Genomic DNA, 27922 nt, shown 5'->3' on the forward strand with positions numbered 1-27922 from the left:
GAAGGATATGATGTATTTATTCAGGTTTTAGAACTGACTCGTGAAAAACAAAGCAACATAAAAAAACAAAAAAGAGAACTGTCACTTTGCCTGCTACAAAAGCTACAAAAGGTATCTGTCTTCTGTTTTACGTCTTCCCTCATTGATTTTCATCTAATCTGTAATTGTTCTTAACTGCAGGATTTATGGCACCTGTGTTTAAGCATTTACTTAGTTTGGGCCTGGTCATATCTATGTTCAGGGACCTTAAATATGTAATTTTAAATGTACTGCACCATTAGTTGATTCAAGGATATAGACAAAATAAGTAAACAATTACTCCCGCAATTATTGATAGCCAAAAATAAACATATTTGTTTTAGGTTTGTGGTAAGAGAATATGGCGTAAATGATACTTTTTATAGGAATTTGTTACCTGTTGATAGCTACTTATGTAACTAATTATGACATTTATAAGGATAATGTATTTTATTTACATAATTTAGTGATAAACCAATATTTCTGCTGTTTCTATACACATTATAGTGACTTTTATGGCTGTAGAACACTGTATGCTTATAACCAGAAAACATTCTGAATTCATAGAAAAGAGGCACATCAGAGGACGAAAGAGGGATGCAGGCATTTGGGTCCCAAAAGGGACTGTCCCTCTTAACCCCTTAATGACAACACTGTTTCTTTCTCATAGTACATTTTGGGACAAAGGCTCTTTTAAGATTTACAGGGTTGCTGTTTAGATGTAATTTTCTTCTTTCTCATTATATATATATTTTTTTTAAAGGGCTTTCTTTAGATACCATTATTTTTTTCATATCATCTAATTTACTATAAACATGATAAAATATGTTAAAGTTACCTTTTCTTTCAAAAATATTTTACTCATCTGCAAAAACTATTGAAAAAACCTGCTAAATAGATTCTTAGGAATGCAGTTCTTGGGCAAAGTGATGCAATCTCCATAGCAACCAAATAAATGATTCTACTATCTGCTCACTATTTACCATGTATCAGAATTTTAAGATTAAGAAATACTAAAGGTATTATAAACCAATCTTTAGCCATGTATTTGTTGAACTGGTGATATTGCTTGCATCATACCCCAGCATTTCAGGTGTCCAACCCAGGGTACCTTTGTTGGGGGTGTGGCCAGACATGATGTTTTATATTTCAAAGCTGAAGTGTGAGTATACATGACCCTTTAGAATATTGGGTTATCGGTAAGCAATATGCTGTTTTCAATGGGAGTGATTTCCTGCCATTGATTAGCTGCTTCAAGCAGCCAATCAATGGGGCAGCACACCAGGACACAGGTAGAGCAGGGAACTGCAGCTTCTCTCTAAACTAAATACTATTTTATCCAATTTGGACCATGAAAGTACTTGCAAAATATTTTTATATGCATTGCTTGTTTAGGGGCTCCCCAAGACACTGGAGTATCGCTTTAAACTTCAGTATTTTTTTCCCCCTTTTCATTTCCACTGTCCTATCCCTACATTGTATACACGAGCTTTAAATATCTGAAGTTATACGGCCCTTTTCATTGTTACCAAGCGAAGCCATAAGCTTAACACAAGCCATGCTAACATATACCAGACATTAACACTAGCTTGCATCTGTAGACTGCAGTATGAAGGGGGGGACTGACTTATACTAACATCTGACGTCTAACTGAATGCCTGATTCAAGTCAGCTGGAAGAGAAGCAGATTTTATCCGTACTGAACACACAATTATGAAGGAATAAGCAGCACTAGCATTTCACATTTGTGGTTCTGAATTGCAGATAACCGCATCAAGACAACATGGGAGACTGGAGCTTTCTTGAAAAGTTGTTGGACCAAGTACAAGAGCATTCAACACCAGTTGGTAAAGTGTGGCTTATGGTGCTATTTATCTTTCGCCTCTTGATCCTGAGTCTGGCAATGGAATCTGTATGGGGAGATGAGCAATCAGATTTTGTCTGCAATACTAAACAGCCTGGCTGCCCTAACGTCTGTTATGACGAGGCCTTCCCCATCTCCCATGTCCGATATTGGGTACTACAGTTCCTCTTCGTCAGTACTCCCACTCTGCTTTATCTTGGACATGTGCTTTACCTATCTCAGAAAGTGGAAAAACTGAGGCAGGTAGAGAATGAACTAAGGTCTCTGGAGGGCAAAGTTCAGCATGTGGAACATGCTTTAGCTGCCCTAGAGAAGAAACGTCTGAAATATTGCATTCAGGAGGATGGAAGTGTAAAGATTAAGGGATCCTTAATTTATACCTATGCAGCCAGCATCATTTTCAAAAGCATTCTTGAAGCGGCTTTCCTGTTGGGTCAGTGGTACCTCTATGGCTTTGTGATGCCTCCAGTCTATGAGTGCAAAAGACATCCATGTAAACACACAGTAGACTGCTTTGTATCCAGACCTATGGAGAAAACTATTTTTATTATTTTTATGCTAGTGGTGTCTGTTCTTTCCCTGGCACTTAGTTTACTGGAGTTGGCTCTTCTACTTGGTCAAAGGATTTTCCAGAGAATAAAGGCATGTTGCTCAAAAAGGTATACTAATGAAGTCAGTATGTTCCCGGATGCAACTAATAATCCACCAAGTGCTCCTACCCAGGAAAAACCCTGTCTGTACTTTCCAATTGAAAATGATCACCCTCCATGCCCAGCTTACAAAATGACAAATGAGCAAAACTGGACCAATTACAATACTGAAAAGCAATTGGCTTTGAGCGTTGAACTTCACAAAAGCTCTTTATATATATCTGATCAATCAAGCTGCTCCTCATCCAAAAAACAATATGTTTAAAACAAACATATTGCCTCAGGGAACAACTCAACAACCTGCAATAGCTGTGTATGACATTTCATATTGCTCCCACTTAAACAATAACTCTACCTACTAATTGCATAACAAGGAACTGATTTTTTCACGTAATGGCTATGAGTCTGCCTCAATAATTATTTTGAAATTGAAGATCACAGTGGATGTACGTATTTCTCTCAGACCAAATCTGGTATGTTATTTACTTTTTATACTATTGAATATCCAGAATAATATTATTATTGTTATTATTACTATATATTGTTTCATATAGCATCATCATATTCCGTAGTGCAGTACAACTATGACGTAAATGTGCTATATATATGTGTCCCTTGGAAAATGTCTGTTAAACCCTTTTTGAGGAAACCCCTAGATCTGATCATACATGATGTGATCAATAAAGCAGGGGTGCAGAGTAGCACAGAGTGAGTTTAGAGTAAGATGATTGGGGGACAAAGTTTCTTCCTGAAAAAGACAATCTGAAATTTTTTTTTTTTTTTTTAAATCACCATGATATCATCAGGGGGAAGAGATATATACAAAGACCCTATCGGGATTGATTAAAATGTCTTTGAAAAAAAATGTTTAAACAGTGAAAAAATTTGAAACAAAAGTTAAAAGCCCTACCACTCCCAGGTAAAATATTAAGATTACCGTATAGTGTAGTGTAATGTAAAGGGAGCGTTTTGTTATTTTATCTTCAGTATTATGGGAATGTTGCTGAACATATTTTCTTCATGTACACTAAAGCATTCAATGCTCCCGTGTTTTCCACGTTTTCCACATTTACAGAAAGGAAAGTAGATGTGCATAAAACTTCCTTAATAAGTAAAATCACTATCAAAAAAGGCAGTGGTACAACTTTTTACTTTTTAGGCCAAAAGTTGTTTTTTTCTGCTGTCATTATCTACATATCTCTGTACTAGGGTGACCGCAGGCCCCACATTGCCCGCAATGGGACTTTAAGTCCCGGGCAGCCTCAATCCAGGACAATGCAATAGGCAATATAAAATGCATTTTTTGACACGGAGGAGAGAAAGGGGTGCCAAGCGGTCGTTCAAGAATAAGGTCCTGCTCGGCGCCCCTCAGTCTCCTCTGCGAGGCCTCTAGCTTGGTCGCGGTGCCGGCATTTCATGCTGAATGCGGGAATATCATGTCATATTCAGGCGCTCAGCAGTGAGCAGCGAGACAGAGGCCTCACACTCCCACTGCAGGATGTCTGCAGAGGGTAGATAATGAGAAGGGGGGAGAGTAGATAGTGAGAAGGGGAGGAGAGGGGTACATATTAAGAAGGGAGGGAGAGGGGGTTGATAGTGAGAAGGGATGAGGGGGGTAGATAGTGGGGAGGGAGAGAGGGTAGACAGTCAGAAGGGGGTAGTAAGAATATTAAAATAAAGAGTGAGCATGAGTGAGAGAATGGATGAATTAATGTGTGGATGCATTTTGTGAATAAGTGACAGTATAAATTAATGTGTGTATGAACGCATTAATGTGTGGATGAATTGTATTAATTTGTGAGAATGCATTAATGAGTATGTGTACATGATTTGTGTGAATGAGTGAGAGAATAAATTATTGTGTGAATTAATTATGTGAATTGGTGAGTGACTGTAAAAGTGTTTGTGTGTATCATAGATGTATAATTGATTTGTGAAATGGCAAAGATGGCACAGGCAGGGTGTTTATGGGACAAAGATGGCACAGGCTGGGCTGTTTGGGGACTATGTTTGTAATTTGTTTGCTGGTCAGGTTCTATGTGGGCAGTGTGAATGCCAGGGCTGGCTTTGGGGTGTGCAACCTGTGATATATGCCTGTAATTTAGGGGGTTTTATCTATACCTGCAATGCTATTTCTCCATACAGTATTTATATATATATATATATATATATATATATATATATATATATATATATATATATATATATATATATATACCTTTAAATACAGGGTTTGTATGTCTTATTCAGTTGATCAATACCTGCAGTGCTGAGTTTACATGTGATTTCCAGTTGATCTATACCTGCAATGCTGGGATTGTGTGTTATTCTGTTGATCTATACCTGCAATGCTATGTTTCCATAGATTATTATTGTATAACTGCAAATACAGGATTTGTATGTCTGATTCTGATTCAGTGTAGCAAATATTTTTTTGGTGCGGGAGTGGAGGGAGTGATTACATGCTAGAGAGTGTGGAGTGGGGCCCAAGGAAATGCTTGCATAGGGCCCAATTTTTTTCAATATAAAAAGTATTGTTAGCAAGGACTAATATGAAAATATATCGGCAGCAGGGGCTATTATTAAGGAATGAAAAATAACTGCCAGTTCAGCTGTTATTTTGAAATATTTCAATCGCAGTCTTTACTTCAAAGAGATAAGTACATATTATGTGGTTACAAATCCATGTCTAACGCGTGTGTGTGTATATGTGTATATATATATATATATATATACCTGAGTGTGTGATCTCATGTGATTCATAGTGTGTCCCTGAATGGCAGAAATAAAATGTTGTCACCCATCCCTTTGCTTTAAATAGTAATACTTTGTCAGAAGTACTTTTATTCTCTTGACTATACTCAATGTATCTAAGTCTGCAAAAAAAGAGGAAAGAGAGCATCTTCTTTTTTACCATACATTGAAAGAACATCGATTAAACTTTTTCATTATTCAACTAGTTTTTGGAAGGAAACCAGAGATTTTTCAAGTTGTTTTTATTTCGGTACTTAAGATGCTCTCAGAGTTAGTGGAGTAACAAAAGGGGCACTGGTTTATATAGGCTTAGATTCTTTGCTTTGTTGGAAAAACAAGTACATGTAGAAGTCCAGGAGGGGTACATCAGAATAATAGTTTGCCTAGGGCCTTAGAAGCCCTAGGGCAGGGGCGTCCAACGTGCGGCCCTCCAGCTGCTGCAGGACTACATCTCCCATAATGCTCTTTCAGCTAAGGGGCTGGCTGAGGAATATGGGAGATGTAGTCCTGCAGCAGCTGGAGGGCCGCACGTTGGACGCCCCTGCCCTAGGGCCAGCTCTGGTTGCAGCTACTACAGGACCCCATGCAACCTGCTTCCACCGACACCATCTGTCTGTCGTTTTAGTGTGGAACACAGAGATCTTACTTCTGCTTCCATTGCTGTGTTTGGCATGTCTTGTCGCAATGTGTGGGGATCTAGAGGAGGTACAGATTTCCCTGGACACTGGAACAAATTTGGAATGTGAAAAATTGTGGAATGTGTATTTTTTTTCTATTTGAGTTTTTTTTTATTTTTAATAATAGCTGAATTAATAAATTGAGATTGGGTTATTTTTTATGATGATGCAATTCAGCAGCCTAAATGAGCTCACATGTACCATTATATTTTATGTATAGTTTTATGGGGGGGGGGGTTACACAACATGAAAGCTTATTCTCTAATATATAGGGTAATTTAGTCATCATACCTACCCAGTGATATTATACTCTGACCCTTGTATCTGTTTCACTCTCAATTTGATTTAACCCCTAAATGTATGTGAAGCCTTCCTTTCTCCCTTTCTTATTTTAAAGTATAGTTTCTTCCCTGCTAAATTTAGTTATCTCCTATCTACTTACAAGTAATGTTTATTTTACAGTTTATTAAAGATAGGTTTCATATTGTTTTATATTCAATAGTATCTCAAAGAGACAAAATGTATAATGTCTAGTCATACTTCCTTTGTCATAGAATGCAATATTGAGAACAATTGTGAGAATCTTGCCTGTGCTTCACCATAAGGGAAGCCTGACTAGAATGCGGTATTATTTCACTGGTGGGAAAAATACATGAGCTTGGCTACCTCTTATTTGATAGGCATGTAGATGCACATTCCGGCTTAGCACTAGGGTGTCACTTAAAAAAGGGCAAAAAAAAACGTGAATTTGAGTTCCTTCCTTAAGACAGCCAGATAAAGGCAAATGTTTAAACATGTAAAAAAAAAAAAAAAAAAAGTCAAAACGGTCATATTCTGGCCTAGGCCAACTAGGTTGTTGCACAACAGGGTGCAAATTACCCAGTATTTTAACAGACTGCCCAATGTGCCAGTGCTCAATGGGGCTATTATAAGGAAGATCCTTGAAACCAGAACAGCCTACTTAGCTGCACACCCTTACTTTATCTCCCTGGTAATATTTCCCTATTGGAGGCTCCTCCATAGGAGCACGTGAACCCCCAAGCGCAAAAGGGAAAAAAAATCATCAAAAATCTATTTTAATTTAAATTAGATTAAAATGGATTTTTGATGAATTTTGCAATTTTTTTTTCCTTTTGCGCTTTGGGGTTCACGTGCCATGAAGCCTCCAGTCCCCTGATGTAGTCTGCCTATGCCTATCGCACGTGCGATAGGAAGAAAGACCCTATTTGGCTCAATGATGCCGCGCTTGCTAATTGAACCCTGTTCGCACAGTAAAAGCTGTGAGATCGGGGGAGAAGCTCCCAGCCATCAGCTCCCAGCCAACACACTCCCCGCCCTCCCCAGTGACTGACTGCAATCCTTTAGGGTTGATGGGTTCTTTAGGGTTAATTTAGGGACAGTTATGGTTGATGGGGTGTTTAGGGTAAATTTAGGGGCAGTTATAGTTGATGGGGTGTTTAGGGTTAATTTAGGCGCAGTTATGGTTAATGGGGTGTTTAGGGTAAATTTAGGGGCAGTTATGGTTGATGGGATGTTTAGGGTAAATTTAGGGGCAGTTATAGTTTTATGGGGTATTTAGTGTTAATTTAGGGGCAGTTATGGTTATTGGGGTGTTTAGGGTTAATTTAGGCGAAATGTATTTTAACCTGTACATTAAGTCATAAATGTACATTTAATTTTTAAAATGTATATATCGTGAACCCCCTTTGGAATTACCCACCAGTCGCCACTGCTATTGCCATATCTAAGATGTTTTGTCAGGTCACATCATAGTACTGTTTCACAGAGAACGATGGTGCAAGTGGAATGTAAGAGCCAACAAGGAGCAAGACAGCAATGGAGATCCTGGGTTCTGTCCCACAGAGGCTCCCTGCTAAAATACATCATTAGAATGATGATGGGTATTTAAAAGAGTTTTCCTAGGTAAGACAATGTTAGATAAGGGACAGTAAGTGAGAACAGAGTTAAGGTACAGCCAATGAGGGACTTAAAGTTTTAACAGGTACACTAAAGGATGACGGGGTTAAGGAGTAGTGAGTAAAAGGTTGAAGCTTAAATAATGCATAATACAAGGCGAAAGAGCATTATGAGGAAAACATGACAAAAATAAATCAGCTTTATTCCCTAGGTACATTTTTGGCCATGATTAGAGTATCACCACTGCACCACTGCATATGGAAACCTGCAAGGTGAATCACTGTGCTGCTACTCAGTGCGCTAGTTGGGGAGATCTGCCATGGTTACCCATGTAACCAGCCAAGTTATAACAAGGAAGTCTGTGCCTAGACAGCAATACTTTCATAGTACCCTTAACTGGGGCCACTAATCATTCTGAGGCCGAAGGCTGGGGTAAGATGTCAATATCACGAAATTTAGCAGGGCCAAGGAGCCAAGTTACTGCCGGCCAAAATACATCCTTTACAGAATGTATAAGCTATCTTCTCATACATCATATGCCTTATTTTATTGATCTCTACTCTTAAAACAGGCCCATACCTTTGACAAGTATGTATTTAATAGATTTTTCATCCCCATGAACAAAAACTCAGCCAAGAAGTTAAAAGAAAAACGGTAATATTATCCTATGATATACAGTCTAAGCAAGGGGTTGCAGGCTGGCGTTTTCAAACACTGTTTAACAGCAATTAAAGTTTGGACAGGTGATCACATTGAGCCCCTTGTATGCAGTTTTATACCTTCATTTATTATACTTTTTGTACGCAATATTACGCACAAATGTTTGAACTATTACAAACTACTGAGCTGTTTGGCAATAAACATGTTAAGTCATTTATTCTCCACCTACCCCCCCCCCCCAAAAAAGGAAAAAAACACTCTCCTTTCTGTCAAGCACACCATCAATATCCTGCACCTCCCCTAGACCGCCCCATGTTTCCTCTTCACCCGTGGGATACTTTGAAAAGGGACAGGGCATCGTCTGGCTGCCTCCCTTATCACATACTTCTTGGGATCACTCAGTTCATGGCTTTAGCCTGGGATACTGGCACCACTGCTGACCCTAATCCTTTTTCTTGGCATGTAAAGGTAGAAGGATTTGCAAAAAAATAGTCTTCTCTAAGCTTCACAGGTATGTATGAAGGATAACATATTGTGCAAACCATTCTACAGGCATTTTTAGACAAAGCAGGTTATAATTCAAAATGTTAATATATAAACTACAGTTTATAGATTAATCATTTCTGTGCATCGGACATATAAATCTACAATGATACATTGGTTGTGTAAGTGTTGTTGGAATTGCTGGAGATGAAGGAAGTTGGCTGAGCACTGCATTGTATAGGGAAAGAGAGTGAGGTCGCTGACATAATCTCATTTAGAGTGTAGGAAGCCAATGCAGGACTCTCCAGCTTCTGATTGACTGCAATTCCCATTATCCTTTGTCGGCATTCATGTATTTTAACACCATAGCCCAACTAAGACTGGCTTTTTTTTATGATTAAGAATTTGAGAGATCATGTAAAAGCTGGAGCAAAGTGTAGCAAGCGGAGCCATAGTAAAAGTCCATTGGTTGCTATGGTGACTGCATTACTTTTACTATATTGTAGAATTGTGGGGGGGTTTATATACATAGCACACACAGTTACTAAAAATAAGTGTCACAACTGTATAAGAATACAACACAGCAATTCTAGTGATTTTTTTTAGCAAAGTGCAAAACTAGCCAAGAGAAAATGAATAACTGGAACTTAACGAGAAATATACAGGGAGTGGTGAACACTGACTCCAGGGTATAAGAGCATAAATAGATTCCAGCCCATGTGAACTGGGATATTTGGGCTTTATATAGCTTACTAAATCTTTATGTCGTTTCTCAAAAAAAAGGAATAGCAGTTAGAGGTTAAGTCTAATACTAACATGTATTTTGAAGGCAGCTCGGGGGCATAATGGGACCTGGAAATTTACAGTAACTGGGAAAAACAGTGAACTTGTTCTGAACTCCTTGGGATTTATTCACTAAAAACTGTTGCGGGGTGGAAAACCTCTTCACATTAAGTATGAAGAGCCGACTGGGGAGCTTCCCCAGCAACCTTTGCTAAAATGCATAGTTTTTCATCTAGCTACAGTTAGTCTACAGGATTAATTGTTAAACCCAACGGGAGATGTACAAAGGTGAGAAATTGTTCTCTCTTTATATGGACTTTAGCTATATTGCTATTCTGAATACTTGAATACTATGCTATTCAAAATTTCTATCAGCATTTGAAAAAAAAAGAGACATTCAAGAGATCTTCCTCATATCAGGCTATGCTAAAAACCAAATTATGTATTTATCCTAAAAATCACAGTTTTTTTATCCTAAAAACTGTAACTGGTAATATTAGGCCATTAATATGTAACTATTTTTAAAAACATAACAAAAATAGTCAAGCATTTGTATTATGTTAGAGGGCACCACAAATCAAGATTTAATTTGATGGTACATTAGGAGGAAAAGACAAGATCTGGTTATTGCAGCTTCTGATTAAAAGCTGATGTACTGCTAGATTTAACATAAACCTTACTCAGTTCAATCTCAGTTAGGAAAAGTTTAGGAAGTTCAACATGTGTCTGATTTTTCAAGTTTTTTTGCAATTCAGGGATGCAATTTCCGCAGGATGGTAACACCACAATAAGCATTTCTCGGAATTGTCCTGATTAAATTAATAGAATATAGGAGTCCCAGGTTCATAATCACATGTTTTCATTTATGTAAACCTTTAAATGTGCTGGAATCGAAACAGTTCTTTGCTTTTGAACAGCTTTTACTATGAACACCTGTGAGCACGGACAATGGCGATAACAAAAAATATTGACGGACAGACGCAAAACAAAATTTAAGAAATTGGGTTACCTGAAATAAAAGAACAACTGAATGTAATATAGAAGAATATGTGTAAATATAAATAATGGATTAAATTGTTGAAAGAAGGAAGGGCATTACATTGGAGAACAGACTATCAATCCTTACTCCCATCTCAGCATCCATGCCTCAGCATCATAACTTTCTATGGATACTCATATGTTTCATTATTGCCTAGAACATAATACTTTTTCTAGCGTGCTCCTATAATAAATGTTTTAAAGTTTCCTTGACCTGTAAAGATTAAAAGGGAGAGGTTATTAGTGACATGTATAATATTTTACTTTCTTTAAGACAATGTTTTAATCTATCTGCAATGTGTTCCTTGTAAAATTTAGGCTTTATATATTTACAGGCTATTTTACAAAAAAAAATCAGGGTAGAAAAAAATAACTTCTGATTACCAATTAAAATATGCAACGTTTCTTAATAAATTGAGTCATAAATAACTAAAGTAAAAAATACCTGTTATCATATAAATATTTTAAGCATTTTAGGTTCTTTAATGGAAACCAGTCATCTGTTTACAGTTGTGCTTGGTTTCATAAAATTATTATGTCCTGTTTATATTATCTGCTTCCTCTATCAGCAATATTTTGGCAAACATTTATTAACTGCTAATGCCACAACAGTTATATTACTTATTTCCTATACCACCTTTTATGTTTCCCTTAAATGTGATACTGTAATTAGAATTGTTCTTTAGTTGGAGAGATGATCATCTCGATCCACCATGAACTTGTATAGATCACTCTAATAGTGTTTTCACAAATGTGTTCCAATCATGCCAACATCTAAAAACTTAATTTTAAGAAGTCTGACAGTGAGAAATCTGTAAATATTATGGGGAGCTGTATTAAGCGGTCTTGTTTTTTGCAAGACTGGTTGTTTGCTGATCAGTTACACGTTTAATTTTTGTGTGTGCTCTGCATAAAAACCAGTGCTCATGAAGTGTTGACTTAAATCCATTTGTTGATATTGAAAGGGGACAGTGAACATTAAAAGCAAAGTTTAGTGTCCCTCACAGCCCTACTAACAAAGAATGTTTTAATATGCATTTTCAAAATTGAAAAAAAATCTCCCTCAACTGAGATAGCAACTACAACCCTGCAGCTGCCGCCCTTCTTTGTGGTCCGGTGATTCTTGCCAGTCAGCGGCAGGAAAGCTATCCCATTAAAATCAATTGAAGCACGTTCTATGCAGGCATCTGCATGTCTGAACCGTCCTCCATGTTCGCTGTGCCAGCATTGTTAATTACATCACATACTTGGAGATTGGTTTTGTCAAACACGAGATGTGCAGGTAGGACTGGTGAAAGGGCAAAAACATATGGGGGCATTTTGCACAATACCCTATGCATCTGCAAGTGGGAACCACATTAAAATTTTAATGGACCACGCAGCTATCATATGCATTGAACTGCATACGATAGATGGAGTGAGCTTTTAACGATAATATTAGAACTGACAATATAAAAAAAAAGTACAAAACATTTAACACACGTTAAGACATCGTGATATAGAAAGAGACAAGAGGCTCTACCCCTGCAAGCTATTAGGAGGTTGAGGGGGAATGAAACAGAAGGCGAGTTGTGAAAAATGCTGTTTCTCAAATCAGCAACTACCACAGTCAATCACAACTCTCCTTTTCTACGTTCAGATAAAATGCAGAACAAGTATGTTTACGGTATTCATTTTTGATAGATATGCAGCATATGTGCTGACAGAATTGAACAAGAAGGTTATTTACATGTACCGTTTTATTAGCTATATATTTAAAATTCCATTAATTTACTTTGCTCTGTTTCATAGGAAGAATATCCCTTCATTATGGGAGACTGGGAGTTTCTTGAAAGGCTTTTGGACCAAGTGCAGGAGCATTCAACAGCCATCGGCAAGATATGGCTCATGGTACTTTTTATCTTCCGAATACTGATCCTAGGTCTGGCAGGGGAATCAGTTTGGGGTGATGAGCAGTCAGATTTTACCTGTAATACAGAACAGCCTGGCTGCACAAATGTGTGCTATGACAAGGCATTCCCCATCTCACATGTCCGCTACTGGGTGCTGCAGTTCCTCTTTGTGAGCACCCCTACCTTATTCTACCTGGGACACGTTATCTACCTTTCCAGAAAAGAGGAAAAGCTGAAACAAAAGGAGAATGAGTTAAGGGCCCTGGATGAGAAAGATCAAGACGTGGACCATGCCCTTGCTGTCATAGAGAAAAAGCGACTAAAAATATGCATTCAAGAAGATGGGAGAGTAAAGATCAGAGGAGCCCTGATGTGCACCTACACTATTAGCGTAATCTTAAAGAGCATCTTTGAAGCTGGCTTTCTTATAGGCCAGTGGCATCTCTATGGCTTTGTGATGCCTGCAATCTATGTGTGTCAGAGGGACCCATGCCCTCATAAGGTAGACTGCTTTGTGTCTCGACCCATGGAGAAAACCATATTCATCCTTTTCATGCTTGTGGTATCTCTCATCTCTCTTTTACTTAATATACTGGAACTCATACATCTAGTCTGTAAGAGTATGCTACACACCATAAAGAAGTACTCTCCCTACATATCCACCAACAGGTATCCCAAGGATGAAGATATATACCCAGGGAAATCTCCAGAAAAATCTGTTACACCTTTCCAAGACAAGTCCTATCTCTACCTTCCATCAACAGAAAACAATACATACCCACCATACAAGATGTCAAATGAGCAGAATTGGGCAAATTATAAAACTGAGAATCAGCTGAACATGAGTGATGCAAATCAGACACACATAGGACATTACAACCCCAGTGCCTTCACCCCTATATCTCCCGAACCAAATCCTGCATCCCAGAAGCATCCTAGCAGGGCAAGTAGCTCTGCATCCAAGAAACAGTATGTTTAAAGCATGTTCGGGGATTGCTTGTTTAATTTTCCTTCAACCTTGGTGTGAAATACCAAGCTGGCAGACTGGCGTTATGGCTGGGCAGTTCTATACTTTCAAGTCACTTAAAGGCTTTGGTGGTTGAGACTGCAAAACAAAGATAAGCTTTCTGCTTCCTGTGAGTTTAAATAGCAGGCTGTGCAAGATGTGAAGATTGTAGAATAATAGCAGTGCAAAAACAATGAACAGCAAGACTGATGACAAGTTTTTTAAAATCACCAAATAAAACTGTGTTATTTGGACTCATTTAAGGTTTTACAAGAATGTGTAGCTGGTTTAACTGTGAAATCCGGATTTCAATCTAACACCTATAACATTGGTGCACTTTAGTACAAAATGCTGTATGGAATAATGACATTTTTTTTTTCAGTCCTAGCTGGTATGGTTATGTTGAAAGGTAGTACTGACAGGATGCATCTGTGACTCCACAAGGGTTTACTCTTCAAATAAATAATGAACAAGTAAAATGGTTGTTATATGTAGGGGTAGCCTGAATTTTTTGTGATGACAAAAAATAACTAGGTCAGTTGCAACGTGTTAGCTTCCTTACTATATTTATTAAATACTGTTAAAATGAAGAGTGAAAATTGTGAAATTCATGAAAGACTACACTGTCTCATATCATCAGTACCGACATTGAACTCCTTGTCATCTTCGTATTGGCATTTGTGTTTTTAATTTATTTTTTAAGATGGAAACTGTTCTAATTAGAAACTAGCATCTCATGTAAAAAAACCAAAAACATTTTCAGTACAAATAATGTGTCTTGAACCATAGCAAATTAAAAGCACCACACAAGCTTTGTAGAGGTAGCATGACTAAAAAAAACTTTAGAGACTTCTCCACAAATAACGTGTCCATCCTGACCTCCTATATTCATCTATACAAGAAGGTATGTAAAAGGTATGCCTTGGTTGCCGAGCAGAGCAGGGAGAGTGATGCCTGGAGTCATGCTATCCCACAGGTCTGTGTACGTAAAGACAGATGGGCAGAGTTATCATGAAATGAGCAGGTGTACTCTGTTTTCCAAATATCATCTGTGCCAATTGGTCCTCTTTTGCCCCTCCAACCTTTTTGGTGAATATAAGCTTATATCTGTGTTCATAAAGTTTACAAGAATGTGCATTGAAACAGCAGAATATGTGTCAAATTAAATAGTGTAAATAAAATACATTAATCTAATTAACAGCTCGGCTCACTGGTTAATTACATAAGAAACAAACACACACATCTCAAACAAGAGATATCACACTCTGTGTTCATTCATCCATTTCCTGGATGTATGGTATTTTAGTAATGTTTGTATGAATGTACGTCCATCACCTATAAGGAAACACACAGTAAAACCAAACCTAGCAATTTACTTGAAAATTGAGAGAAACCGCTATGTCATCACTTATATAAATGTATAACGTGATAACATAAATGATGACTTTTGTGTTTGCTTTATCTGAAATGTTTTAAATTTTGGTCTTCACTGCCAATCCCTATTGCCCAACGCAGTTTTAAAACATATTTACTTACGGTAAATAAATACAAAGTGTCCTGTGGTATCTGCACTGGATCATATAAACCTGCTTAGCAACATTAAAAAAATAACTAAATGATTCACTGAAAGATTGAGTTACAGATTCAGTTTATATTGTGTTACTTTGGGCTTCACATAAGAGCACAGTAATTTGCTCTCAAATAACAGAACTCCAGCTTTTCAGACTTTAATCAAGAACAGCAAATAAACCCTAAACCAGAGACCCTGCTGAGAAATGCCAGGTGGGCATCATAATACTATAGGATGAGGCCAATGTACATATGAATACCGACCCCCTTAGGATCCCATTGCAGTTAGACAACTTGTTTTATTAATAAAAAGGGTAAATAAGTATACAATTCTCTCTATGGACAAGTTTATTTTACTGAAGGTTTGTGTTCAGTGTTTCTCTCATAATGATCTGTTAGATCATAAATGGGTTAAAAGCTGATATTAAAAGCCACAAGGTGAGCTACTGAGTGGTTACTCCTGCTACTCAGACCCCTAGTGGAACTTATTTTGTCAGACTGTAGTAAATCTCTCTTTAAAGGGGCAGGTTAGTGTCCCTATCATTCCCCTAAAAAAGAATGTATATTCAAGTATTCTTGGTGGCCAAACAGGTAAGGTAGGTTAGTGGTCACCCCCCCACCCCCACCCCTCTTCCAACCACCGACCCAACAAAGCTATCTCAAAGAGGACACCTGAGATGTTGATGTATATGATGTTAGATCAGGAACAAAACCTTTTTTATATTATTTAATCCTAACCAAGAATCAGGTTTAACATAATTTCAACCTTTTGCTAACCACAATGTGATGTAACTCTGGGGACCATATATAACCTTTCAGGTAATGTTTGCAGCAATAATCCCAAAGTACAGCAAAGCTCTGTTTTATCAAACACGACCTAGTAGCTGAGTGGCCTGAAATCCCCCCTTAATCAACAGTTTTAATGGAAAACATAAACTGCCCCCTACATAAGCAGCACTGGTGCAGGCAGTGTTACTTGTTTTTCTACCTTAGCACAGAGTATTTACCTTGGCCAGAGGGTGCCTGCTTTCTCTCTTAACATTTCTTTCCTTCTGCTTCCTGCCTCGCAGTTGCTCCAATGCAATGTCTGAAAGTGAGAGTTTCACGCCATAATGTATTAGTTTAACCTTTGTCTGCTATACCACTGGTTTCTCCTAACAGGACTCAAACTAGACCTGTAGCCAAAACCAATACTGGATATCTTAATATTAAAAAAATATAATTACATTTAAAAGTTTACCATTTTAGAGGCTTCATGCATGTATCTACTCAGTGGCAGAAATATATATTATATGATGAAATGCTAACTAATTATGGGGCTTCATTTTGCTTGTATTTTTGTATCCAGATGCTTACCTTTCCATTATGGGAGGAAGTTTCCCAAAATCCTAAAGATTAAAGAGGCGGAGATATGGCATTTTACCAAAGCATTCACAATCACTATTATAGTTAAATAAAAAAAAAGTAGATAGGAGAGCAAGATCTGCAATACGGTCATTGTGTTAGGCTACCAGATGATGGGAAAAGTAGAAAAGAACGTTGAGGCACCTTGGTACTCTGAACCTGTTCACACTTAGTTGTGCCAACTTGTTTTTTGTTTTTTTTAAAAACCAGGGGCCTTAATAGGTATCCTCAAGGCCTTCATTGGGATCAGGAACGTTAAGGAATGCCAAAACCGAAAGGGCTTCTTAGCCTCATGTTAATTAATACATAGAGAAAAAATAAAAACAAGTCTGCATATACAGCATTGGGACATTGGCAGGTACTGAATTTGTCAACCTCTTCTTGTTTATACAAACTTGTTAATTTGTATATGTTTTGATGCTACAGAGAATGTTAAAAAAAAAATGAAAAAGCAGTATAGAGTTGTTTTTCATAATAAGCAGAAACGTTTAAAGCTATTTTAATCAAATAAAACGCTAAGGGGCTCAAAATTAAGTCCATATTGTAACCATTGTCCACTTTGTCTTCCACCTTCAACTGCCAGCAGGTTATTTGCTATACATATTATCAAGATGTTGTCTCCCTACAGTATGCCCTCATTGTGCTCGAACCCTTAAATCAATAAAATATTGTTCTCTTAAATGTAAGCACACACAAAATAAAAAATAAATAAAAACTCATATACTTTTTGGCTCCACGTGGTCATAATGGGAGAGGGCCGGCACCTTCTGGCCTTGGGGAAAAGTAAAGCCAAGTGTCCCTCCCTGCCAATTAGCACATACATTCACACACAATCTATCATACACTAACACACACTTACCTTGAGCCTGTCTTCATTGGAACGTGTATAAATTGCTCCTGCTTCAGTTCATAGATGTTATGTTTAATTTTTCATAAAACATCCATGTGCACATTTGAACTTAACATGAACACACATGTGCCTATTACTTTGCAGGTGTTATGGAATATATGAGCACTAGAGAACCCACACACACTCTCACTCCTTGCTTTCACACATGTAAAAGGGGAACCCTTGCCATTTTTGTTTCAAATTAAAATACATTTTCAACACATTGTGTGTGTGTTCAAGCTCTGTTATCTTAACCCTATTACACAAACACTACTTATCATACAACCTATCGCAAACAATAAAATGGATCATTGTTAATCAACCAGCCGGACACCCTGACTAATGAAAGTCTATGGACATACAGGAATCATTAGCAGTGTTCTAAGGATTCAGAGTGGTGTTTGAACAGGGGAAGTGGCCAAAATATCAAATGACTAAGAACAATGCCAGCCTCCAGGTTTGCAGATAAAGAAATTAGTTGTTACAAAATGAGCTAAAACCAAATTGTTACCTATGGTAAACTATATTACTGTACAAAACACTGTGTTTTATGCTCAAGGAGATTTTTTTCTTTCTCCATGAGACTTCCCTTTTAAGGTTGAGAGGTTTATGTAATGTAAATCAAGAGACATTTTTATAGTTAGCTGGTAAACATTTGAGGATTTTTTTTTACAGCAGTTCAAATATAGCCCAGTTTTTAGGTGTTAACTAACCTTTAAGGAAAAACACAAGTGGAATATTTGATCTGCAGGCCACAGTCTTGAGAGCTTTATTTATGACAGTGCTACGACTTTGTTTAACAGCAAATGTGAAATATTGGGTTTATCTAGCATGCTTCTTCTCCTATTTATTTTATAATGCCAAGCTTACTAAATTGTTTTACAATTTTTTTTGTATGGTCTGGTGCCGCTTCCAATAATTTTTAATGCCCCGATTACACTGGAAACCAACAAGTAGAATTTTACAAGAGGTGTAGAAACACCTTCCACCATTGTATGGTATAGTTGAATAACTTAATTGAACTAGACCAGGGGAAGGGCTTGGCTTATAGGCCTCAGGAATTGTAGCATATTAGTGGGGCTGCGATTGATCTTCAGATTAGGGGGCTAGCACTGCATCTGAGCTCAACTCTTAATATTTAGGTTAGTTGAATGCTCTTATATTTAGCTGGAAGATATTTTGGCATGAACGACAATTCCAATTGCCATAAGTACTTGTACAGTACCTTCATCAACTGGCCCAGTCTGGCACTTCCTCTCATGCTTAGACAGCTGGAGGAAACTGTACAACATGCCTTTCCAAAACCAACACATAGCAAAAGATCTGCCATTTCCCAGGTCACTGGAAAGATGGTCCTGTTTTTGGAGAAAGAGCAATTTGGGCTCTTACCCAGCAGTTACCTTGCTCCACAATCAACCTTTAAATTGCAAGACAAGCAAAAAAAGTACCTCCTTGTTTTCCTAGAGGGGAAGCTAAACTAAGCAGATAAGAACTATCAATCGAGCCAGGGAGGAAGAGTACTCTGTCCTTTAGGTGTGAAGATGAATGTCAAGATTTATCTGGCAAAGACAGACCCAAAAACAAATCAATAATATCCATACAGGAAAGGGGTCAGTTCAACTCATAACAAGTGTATGGAAGCCCTTGTGAACCCGTTCCAAAAACAAACAAGAAAAGGTCACATAAGGACGTTTTGGTATTTACCCTGTGCCTTTGCTTCTGGGAAGCCTGGATACCACTCTGTTTGTACAACTGAAGTGCTGTTTCCTACAGGTCTCTGTCTGCCAATCGTTTAAGCCATTTTAAAAATTCTCGTTATGTCTGTTAACAGTTTCTTTCCAGAGAGGTCCATAATTTATTTAGTCTGCACAGTTTATCTGTTATTGATTCTGCAGTGAAATAACCATATTGCTTAGTATATTTGTCCCACACCTTAAACTCTACTAGAAGCATGCTCTATTATTCTACTCCAAAATATACTGTTTTGATGAAAATCTTCTACGCATTACCAAGGACAGATCACCATAATGGGTGATCGCCATTACCGGTATGCCACTGCTCAACTTGTTAGTCTAGGTCGGAGTATGTAATATTTTGTACATGAGGTTGCATATCCTTTTGAGGCACAGCTCTGGGCACTCACCACAGGAGATGTGCAGCACCAGGAAGATGAGATGCTGCCTCGTAGTTCAATCAATGGCAGTGCCCCATCTAAATATACCACTGGTCATGACCACACATAAAAAAAAAAAAAAAAACTTTAGGCAGCAAAAGCAAGTTTTTCTTGTAAAAGAATGTCTTTCAAATGTAACACAGCAACAACAAGGTACAGTTCCGAAAATTTTATAAAATGTAATATCACAAGCAAGCTGAATTAAATGGTTGCTTTTGATATAATAATAACACAGTATATTTACTTAAAACATTCGTCTGCTAAATGACACAGAGTTAGATAAAATTATTGGTAAAGCCCTTCCCCTCTTTGTATATCTCAAATGTTGGGAGATATGCAATTAGATGCCATAACAACATTATCAATACTAAGTACAAGATGACACTTATTTCAAGCCATTACTGTGTTACCATTATAAATTTCTAATATGCGATGAAATACATTACAATGTACAAGTTCAATGCCTACATGCATTATACACCAGCTGTATGTTCCTGATGTTCACAGAGCACTGTTGGGATATTTTTGGTCCTCTAGTTGGGAACATTCCCTGGGGAAGAAAACAGCCAGTAAAATCAGACAAAATAAAGTTCCTCTCCCATTTATGTCCTGGGAAAGGTCACGCAGATGGAAGCATTAAAATACTGTATGAGGCTTGATGAGAACGAACAGGGGAGGATGGTTAACCCGCTGCAAACAACTCGTATCATTTAGCACCGTTCATGCACTGATGAAAGGATATTTTAGAGTCTGTAGCCAAATGGCAGATCTTCAACAAGCCACTGCAAAACTGCATATTAAATGTAAGCAAAGAAGGGTGAACATCAAATTCTCTTGAGATAAATAGTTCTCGATACGTATTGGTATGCTGTTTAGAAACAGGGTAGATTTAATACAGTAAAACAGCTGAGAAAGATGAGAAAGGAACCGTGCCTAGCATTCACACTAGACAAAACAGGGATATCCAACTTTGTTCAGGTAGCTGATGACAGAATGTTGAATGGTAAAAAGGCAATAGAAAAGTAATAGAAATTGGAGCTTAACTAGGTTCACTACCCATAATTTTGAAGTGTTTTCCCCTAAAATTAGTATTGTTACCAGCTACTCACTAGTTGTATGTTGGGCATGGTACCAACACATTTTAAATGAAGTCTTATTTTTAATACAGGGTACATAGGCAGGGGCGGGCTGGGCCAGGAAGCAAATGCTTTGGACGTGAAAAAACTGCAATACTGCACTTTTACTGCAGTATTATTGCACATTTACTGCAGTTTTACTGCATTTGTACTTCACTGTACTGCAGTTTTACTGCAGTTATTTTTGTAAGGAAGTCTAAATGCAATAAAGCTGCAGTACATTGAAGTACAACTGTAGGTTTGCAATATAATGACGTTAAAGTGCAGTAAAACTGCAGTAAAAGTGCAGTATTGCAGTTTTTCATGTCCAAAAAACTGCAGTATTACTAAAGAAAAAACTGCAGTAATTTTTCGTAAGCCTGAATGTACATTAAACGGCCGCGCGGCTGCCCATTTAAGTGGCGGATTCGGCTATGCCAGGGCCGTCTTTAATGCGGGGCAAAAGCAAAACAGCATCCACGGTTGCCCACAGCAACTTGCTCCCTACTTTGCTTTTCCACACATCTTCTTTCCTCCCCCATGTAGTTTAAGTATAGGGGAACATAACATGGAAACATAGCATTACAGGTATAGAGCAACTGAATAACACACAAACATAGCCTTGCAGGTATAAATCAGCTGACAAAGATCACACTTTGCGCAGTCTAAGGGGCAGCCCTGGCACCCAGATTGCACACATAAGACCTGCCCCAGCACCTGCCCAGCACCCAGACTGGATGCAGAGGACTTGCCATGCCATATTTTTCCCCAAACAACATGCCTGTGCCATCTGTGCCCCTAAACAGTTCATCTATGCCATCTTTGTTTCCAAACAGCTTGCCTGTGTCATCTTTGTCCCCAAACAGCCTGTCTGTCCAAATAGGTATGCTTATTTCTGACTGAAATCAGACAAATTGTAAGGTTGGTTTGTTTTTGTTTTTTTTGTTTTTTTGGTACGTAAATGTGTACTTTAATACCAGATGATGTTACTATTTTCTAAATACAAATAGGCTACAAAAAGTTTCATTATTTACATCATTACAAGTTAAATTATTTTGTATTCATGGACCTCAAGATACAAATGAGATTTTCTGAAAAATTGATAAATTTGGATTTACAAAAGATTAAAGTAACCACTGTCCATGATGGATGATAATGTGTCAGCATTCGCATGGTAGAAGGGGCGAGTTGAATGGGTGACCAAAAAGATGCAGCGTGGGAAAGACAGAGGAGAGACCCAATTTATCTAAGATATGTACAACAAAGATTTATGTATCTGGTAATGTAAATTACAGATCATAAAACATCTCTTGGGAATAAAAATTGTCTACCAACACTTATTTTCTCTAATTCTACACATACTTAGTAGGCTTATAAGATGTAAGATATAATGCCACAATGCTTTTCCTACCAGCCTATGTTGGTTGATTAGGGTAACATGTCCAGGGGGCCTCAGGCTCCCTGCAGCAAAACAAGGGAAAGATTGTCCTCTTGCCCCACCACAGTGCCAGTCAATGGCGAATCCAGTGCCTGTTCTTTGGAGAGGCACACACACTCACACAACCAGACATCCAGACACAAAGACAAATGCACACAGAAAGTAACACATCTCCACACACATATATCTAGACACACACAAACATACTCAAGCACACACCCTCATTGATCTCGCTAACCCTGCATGAAGCCTCAGCTTGTCTACAATGTGGCTCACACACACACACTAACATACCCAGACACACACACTAACATACCCAGACACACAACCTCATGCAACTCATTTACCCTACATGAAGATTGCATACAATGCAAGCTTTCACGCTACTACTGCAGGGTTATGCAATGCAATGTTACGTGACCCTGTTAAACTCGAGTCCCTCTGGAAATTAGGGACATAAAGAGGAAAGTAAAGGAATCAGGGCTTACCTCTTCTTCTGGACTTCTTCTGATCTTAAGGCCGAGTTAGTCCTTTGAAGCCTTACAAAGCCCTGTGGGTTGGTCCACCAGGGTGCTAGAGCATGGTGTAGTGTAGGGTGCTGAGTGCAGCTCAGCCAGCAAGTGCACTGTATAGCACTTGGACCCTTCAATGCACAATTATTTTATTATCACTCCTCACCAGGGGCATAACTAGAAACCACGGGGCCCTGGGGCCCCAGCTTGGCAGTGCCCCCAAACAGCTTATCTGTACCATCATTGCCACCAAACAACGTGCCTTTGCCCCTTGCCCTCCCCTTTCAACTTAAACTCTGGTACACATATGTAAACACACTTACTCATACTCACTAACACATATGTACATATTCATTCTTACACATACTCCATCTCACCCCACACAATTACACATCCATGCTCGCTCACACACATACACCTACACATCCATGCTTGCTCACACACAAACACCTATACACATCCATGCTCACTCACACACACACAATTATGCATCCATGTTCACATACACATACAATATTACACTTTAATGCTGACTCAAATACACATCCATGCTCCCTCACACACACAATATAGCACATCCATATTCACACACACAATTGCACATCACATGCAGTCCATATATATATATATATATATATATATATATATATATCATGCAAATAAAGTTGTTCTTGAGGAAGGCTCATTGAGAGCAGAAACATTGGACCTTTACGAAGCCAATAAACTTTATAAAAAGAAGACCCGCTGAGTGCATCAAGTTTTACTGCGGGGTCAGGTGACGTAATGTGACCCAGATAAGTTCCTGTCTCGCCATGCTGGTTCAAAATAGTTTAGAAAGGGCCATTTCGACTTCCAGGCTAGAAGGGCCCTTTCTAAACCTTTATGAACCGGTACAAGGAGACAGGAACAGGTGGTCCCAGGGGATGCCCAGCCCCCCTAGAGGCATTGTCCAGTCGCAGTTGCGACCGCTGCAATCCCTATAGTTATCCTACTACTCCCCACTTAAGCTTTGGCTGGTCGGTAGAGGAGAATGTTTATGACAACAGTGATGGGCTGGGGGCTTTTGCTTTGGGCGGTGCCTTTTGGTTGCCCCCAATAGTGATTCACTCCTTTGGGGAGGATCCTAGAAGAACTGCTACTCCCTTGGTTTGAGCCACAGAAGTAAGGAAGGGGCTGTATATCCTTGTTCACCTTTTCACTAGATGAACTAAAGCATGAGGCACCTTGGGCTTCCGTGGAAAAAAGTCTGTTCTGGTTCTCTGAAACCTTCTAACGTTTAAAGGTACATTATATTTTATATACAAAAAAAGCCAGCACTTTGAGACCCTCGTGTACTGTATTTCAACAAGATTCATATGTAGACAAATAATGATGGCAGAAAAGCTAATTTGTTCTGTGTTGAATAAGATTACATGCCAAGTCTTTACTTATAACCTTCCTGAATCCCTTTGCTATTATTTCAAGATGTAAAAATTCCTGTTAATATAGAGCTATATTTTAGAACCTCATAATTTAGTTGAACAAGTAATAAACGCAATCCTGCGGTTTGGTCAATATAAGTGTGTGAGCATGGATGTGTAGGTCATGCATATCAATCCTCGTTAGTATAGTGGTAAGTATCCCCGCCTGTCACGCGGGAGACCGGGGTTCGATTCCCCGACGGGGAGGCAGATTATTATTTTTTTTTTGCTTAAGCTTACTTCATATTGTAACAGACCAATTTGTAAAAACAAAATGCAGAAATTCTGGTTCTCGTATTTTGTAAACTGACATATTGGGCGTTATGAGTACAAAAAAAAAGTGCTTGCTGCAAATTTATACACTCTAAGACAAAAGTGTTGTACTCGGCAGCATTTAACCCTGCAGGGAGACCCCACTGGATTTCTAGTACATCCCCTTACCACTCGGACACGACTGCCCCAGATGTGTAATTGTTTCCGTGGGTAAACATGTAGCTTTCTTGCCTCTTGAAACATACATATGCTAAAAACATTGTTATTAACCATTTGTTCAATAACACTTAATTATAGGACAGTCACCTCCCCTGTGGGCGAGTACTTAAAACAGCTCTCCTAATCATGAAAATAAGTGTTAAGGAGATTAACCTTAAAAATAAAAACAGTCTATGTAAACATCCATATAGGGAAAAAAAACAATACTTATTTCACCTCCTTGGCTTTATGATGATCATATGATCTTCAATCGATTCATCTGGCATGGCCACAAGTCCTGGAAAAAAAATTAACAATCTTACATAGTTACATTGAAGAAAGCCAATGCTAAACAAAATGGTGTAAAAAACATGCACACATATCAATACAATATTACCTGTTGTATAAGGACATATTTTAGGTAAGAGAAAAAATAGATTTTTCTTTTGTCTCAATCCTAATTGTAGGCAGTTGATGGGACATCAAATCCCAACACCTTGGGCAGGTACAATGGATATACTGCACTCAGCGGTGGCAAAGACAGTTTGCATTTTTTGTGGGGCACTGAAGATAAAGGGTCTGCATGAGGTGAGCGGGATGGAGTGGAAGAGAGGTAAAGCAGTGCAATCTGTGTGGATGATGGGAGATGGAGAGAATGTGGGTTAATGTATGGTATATTTGCATGTAAACAGGGCTGGCACTACCTATAGGTAAGGCAGGCACCGGCCCAGGGCACAGATCAGGGCAGGGTGGATCCTGTAGACACCAAATGGACAGCCTCTCCCTCTTTCCTTCATTTGGGGAATAGGGTGTGATCAGATACACCGCTGTTTTGTGGAAGTGCACTTGGAGGCCTGGTTTACGGATAAGCAGACGAAAAAAAAGATACAGGGAGAACCAAGCAATAAAAAAAAGACGAAAAAAGACGGAAAAAGAAGAGGCAAGAAAAGTAGCGGAGCTGTGAGAAAGGAGATAAAGATGTGGAAAGGAGAGTCAGATCATATGAGGAGTAAGAGTGAGAGAGCGTTTGAGAGAGAATGAGTAAGAGTAAGTTAGAGTGTGAGAAATAGTTTAGAATTTGTGTATTGCCATTATATAATAAAATACAAAAATAAAAGTTCACAGTTACCGATAATAAAGGCATTGCTTAAAAAATAGATGGAAGCCTCTGGAAAACTGTTTTGCAGTTTTTCAGATTTTTTAATACATCTTTATTATGTACACTGGCATGATTTTTATTCTAATTTTTTTATAGAAAACATTTAAACCATATCAAATGTCAGTCATATGTTATTTTTAACCCCTTGAAAACCTTGGTACTTAACATCCTAATGTCTGGCTCCCTATATAGTGATACTAGTCATGCTGTACCACCCTTTGTGTCTGGCTTGCTATATAACAATAGGAGTCATGCTGTACCACCATCTGTGGCAATGCACTGAATTGAATGGCTGTTAGAAAATGGTCACACTTCTGCCACGTGCTGCTAAAGCCACACCTTGGCAGCTGCTGTGTCCCAACACAGAGGAGAGTTGGTGGCCCATCCCTACATCCCAGCAGGATAATGCACCCGCTAACAAAGCTCACATTATCTCAAAGTGGTTTCTTGAACATGACAATGAGTTCACTGTACTCCAATGGCCTCCACAGTCACCAGATATCAACCCAATAGAGCACCTTTGGGATGTGTTGGAATGGGAGATTCACATCATGGATGTGCAGCAACTGTCTTATGCCATCATGTCCATATGGATGAATGTTTCCAGCATCTTGTAGAAAGTATGCCATGAAGAATGAAAGCAGTTCTGAAGGCAAAAGGGATCCAACCCGGTACTAGCAAGGTTTACCTAATAAAGTGGCCAGTGCGTGTGTATTATATATATATGTATATATATATCATTTTGGGAGGTTCAGTAGAATTGGTACTCTAGTTGAAGAATCTAAACATTAAGACTCTGTAAGCTGGCAATTGCAAGAAATTCAATAGGATTAGGCCAAAATAGTGTATCATATCCACATCTTATTTGAGAGTTTGTAAATATTTGGGTCCCCCAAGAGCCCTAGATAATTATTAAGTTGGGGCAAGTAATTTTACTCACACAGGTCATCTTCAATTATGTATAGTACATGACCTATTGAAAAGGCTTGAACAAATAGTAGGAAAGCAACTTTTGTCTACAGATAAAAAAAAGTGGAACAAAGAACCACAGCCAGTCTATTTTGTTCTCAACAACCACACAATACATCTTTATGAGACATTTCCTCCCCCCATCAATCCCATTTTCTTGTAGAATTATTCATTAGAAAGAAAACTTCCTTCTTCTAAGTACTTCTCATTACATCCCCTACAAGCTCTTTCCTGTGACCTTACAATAAGAAGTCAAGACTTCACAGAACCGAGAGCAATAAAGTGAATTTACATTGACAGCTGCTTACATTCATAGTGTGTCTTTCCAAAAGGCCGCTTCCCCTCATACCCAGGAAGACGCCTGACTCTGCTACAAAAAACTGCCCCCATTCCCTCTGTTTCTAATTGTATTCACAACAATAACAAGAAACTTTATTTCCGTGTAAGTCCTAATGTTTGGTTCCTGGCTTTCACAATGCCAATGTTTATGGATCTTTATTTTATTGTCTTTTCTAATTAAAAACTCCTCTTGTGAGTTTCAGACATATCCTTCTGGCTCTCTCCTTACAATTAAAAGCTAAGGGAAGTGTTTATAATATTGTTAAAGTAATTGTGTATTCAGCATTGTTGTAAGTTGGAGATATATATATATATATATATATATAAATATATAAATCTCACCCAATTTATTGTTACATATATAGTAAGAATGAGACACATATAACTATTTCAGTGCAAGTGATGATAGGAAGTAATTTTAATTGATAAAATAAATGTATTTTGGGTTACTGCTTAATATAGTTTAGACTATATCCTGACCTAAACACTTGTGTGGGGACCCAAGAAACTTACAACCCCATTCCCTGAAGCTGCCTGTGGTAACTAGGAACTGCCGGTTTACCAGCGACTGCGTATTAAGCCTGTAGAATCTTTCCTGTAGGAGCTTGGGGGGTTGGGGTGGCTGTGCTGGTCTGCCCCGGTACCTGGGGAGACAGAAGCAGCAGCAGTGCCCCTGTGATAA

At 38.3% G+C, this 27922-nt stretch overlaps 2 protein-coding genes and 1 non-coding gene across 3 annotated transcripts; all 3 read left to right on the plus strand.

The window, feature by feature from the left end:
• Window positions 1–1801: 1801 nt before the first annotated feature.
• Window positions 1802–2797, plus strand: LOC149301095 (gap junction alpha-4 protein-like). Its single transcript, XM_089484614.1, has 2 exons — window positions 1802–2125; window positions 2198–2797. The coding sequence occupies exons 1-2, from the start codon at window positions 1802–1804 to the stop codon at window positions 2795–2797; spliced, it is 924 nt and encodes a 307-aa protein (XP_089340740.1).
• Window positions 2798–12653: 9856 nt separating this feature from the next.
• Window positions 12654–13715, plus strand: LOC149301096 (gap junction alpha-4 protein-like). Its single transcript, XM_089484530.1, has one exon. It carries the CDS (start codon window positions 12654–12656, stop codon window positions 13713–13715), a length of 1062 nt encoding a protein of 353 aa, XP_089340656.1.
• A 10722-nt stretch (window positions 13716–24437) lies between these two features.
• Window positions 24438–24509, plus strand: TRNAD-GUC (transfer RNA aspartic acid (anticodon GUC)). The gene has a single exon. It is a non-coding gene; the product is annotated as a tRNA-Asp (tRNA).
• The last annotated feature ends 3413 nt before the right edge of the window (window positions 24510–27922 follow it).

This window comes from Sceloporus occidentalis, unplaced genomic scaffold (genome assembly GCF_023333645.1).
Source record: "Sceloporus occidentalis isolate IW3139 unplaced genomic scaffold, rSceOcc1.0.p SCAF_22, whole genome shotgun sequence".
Classification (NCBI taxonomy): Eukaryota; Metazoa; Chordata; class Lepidosauria; order Squamata; family Phrynosomatidae; genus Sceloporus; species Sceloporus occidentalis.

What these genes read in the sequence shown, in the direction of transcription:
- LOC149301096 (XM_089484530.1), top strand. Translation starts at nt 12,654, where the DNA reads ATGGGAGACTGGGAGTTTCTTGAAAGGCTTTTGGACCAAGTGCAGGAG.
- LOC149301095 (XM_089484614.1), top strand. Translation starts at nt 1,802, where the DNA reads ATGGGAGACTGGAGCTTTCTTGAAAAGTTGTTGGACCAAGTACAAGAG. An exon ending in AAGTGGAAAAACTGAGGCAG is followed by an intron (nt 2,126 to 2,197) that starts GTAGAGAATGAA and finishes GCCCTAGAGAAG; the next exon opens with AAACGTCTGAAATATTGCAT.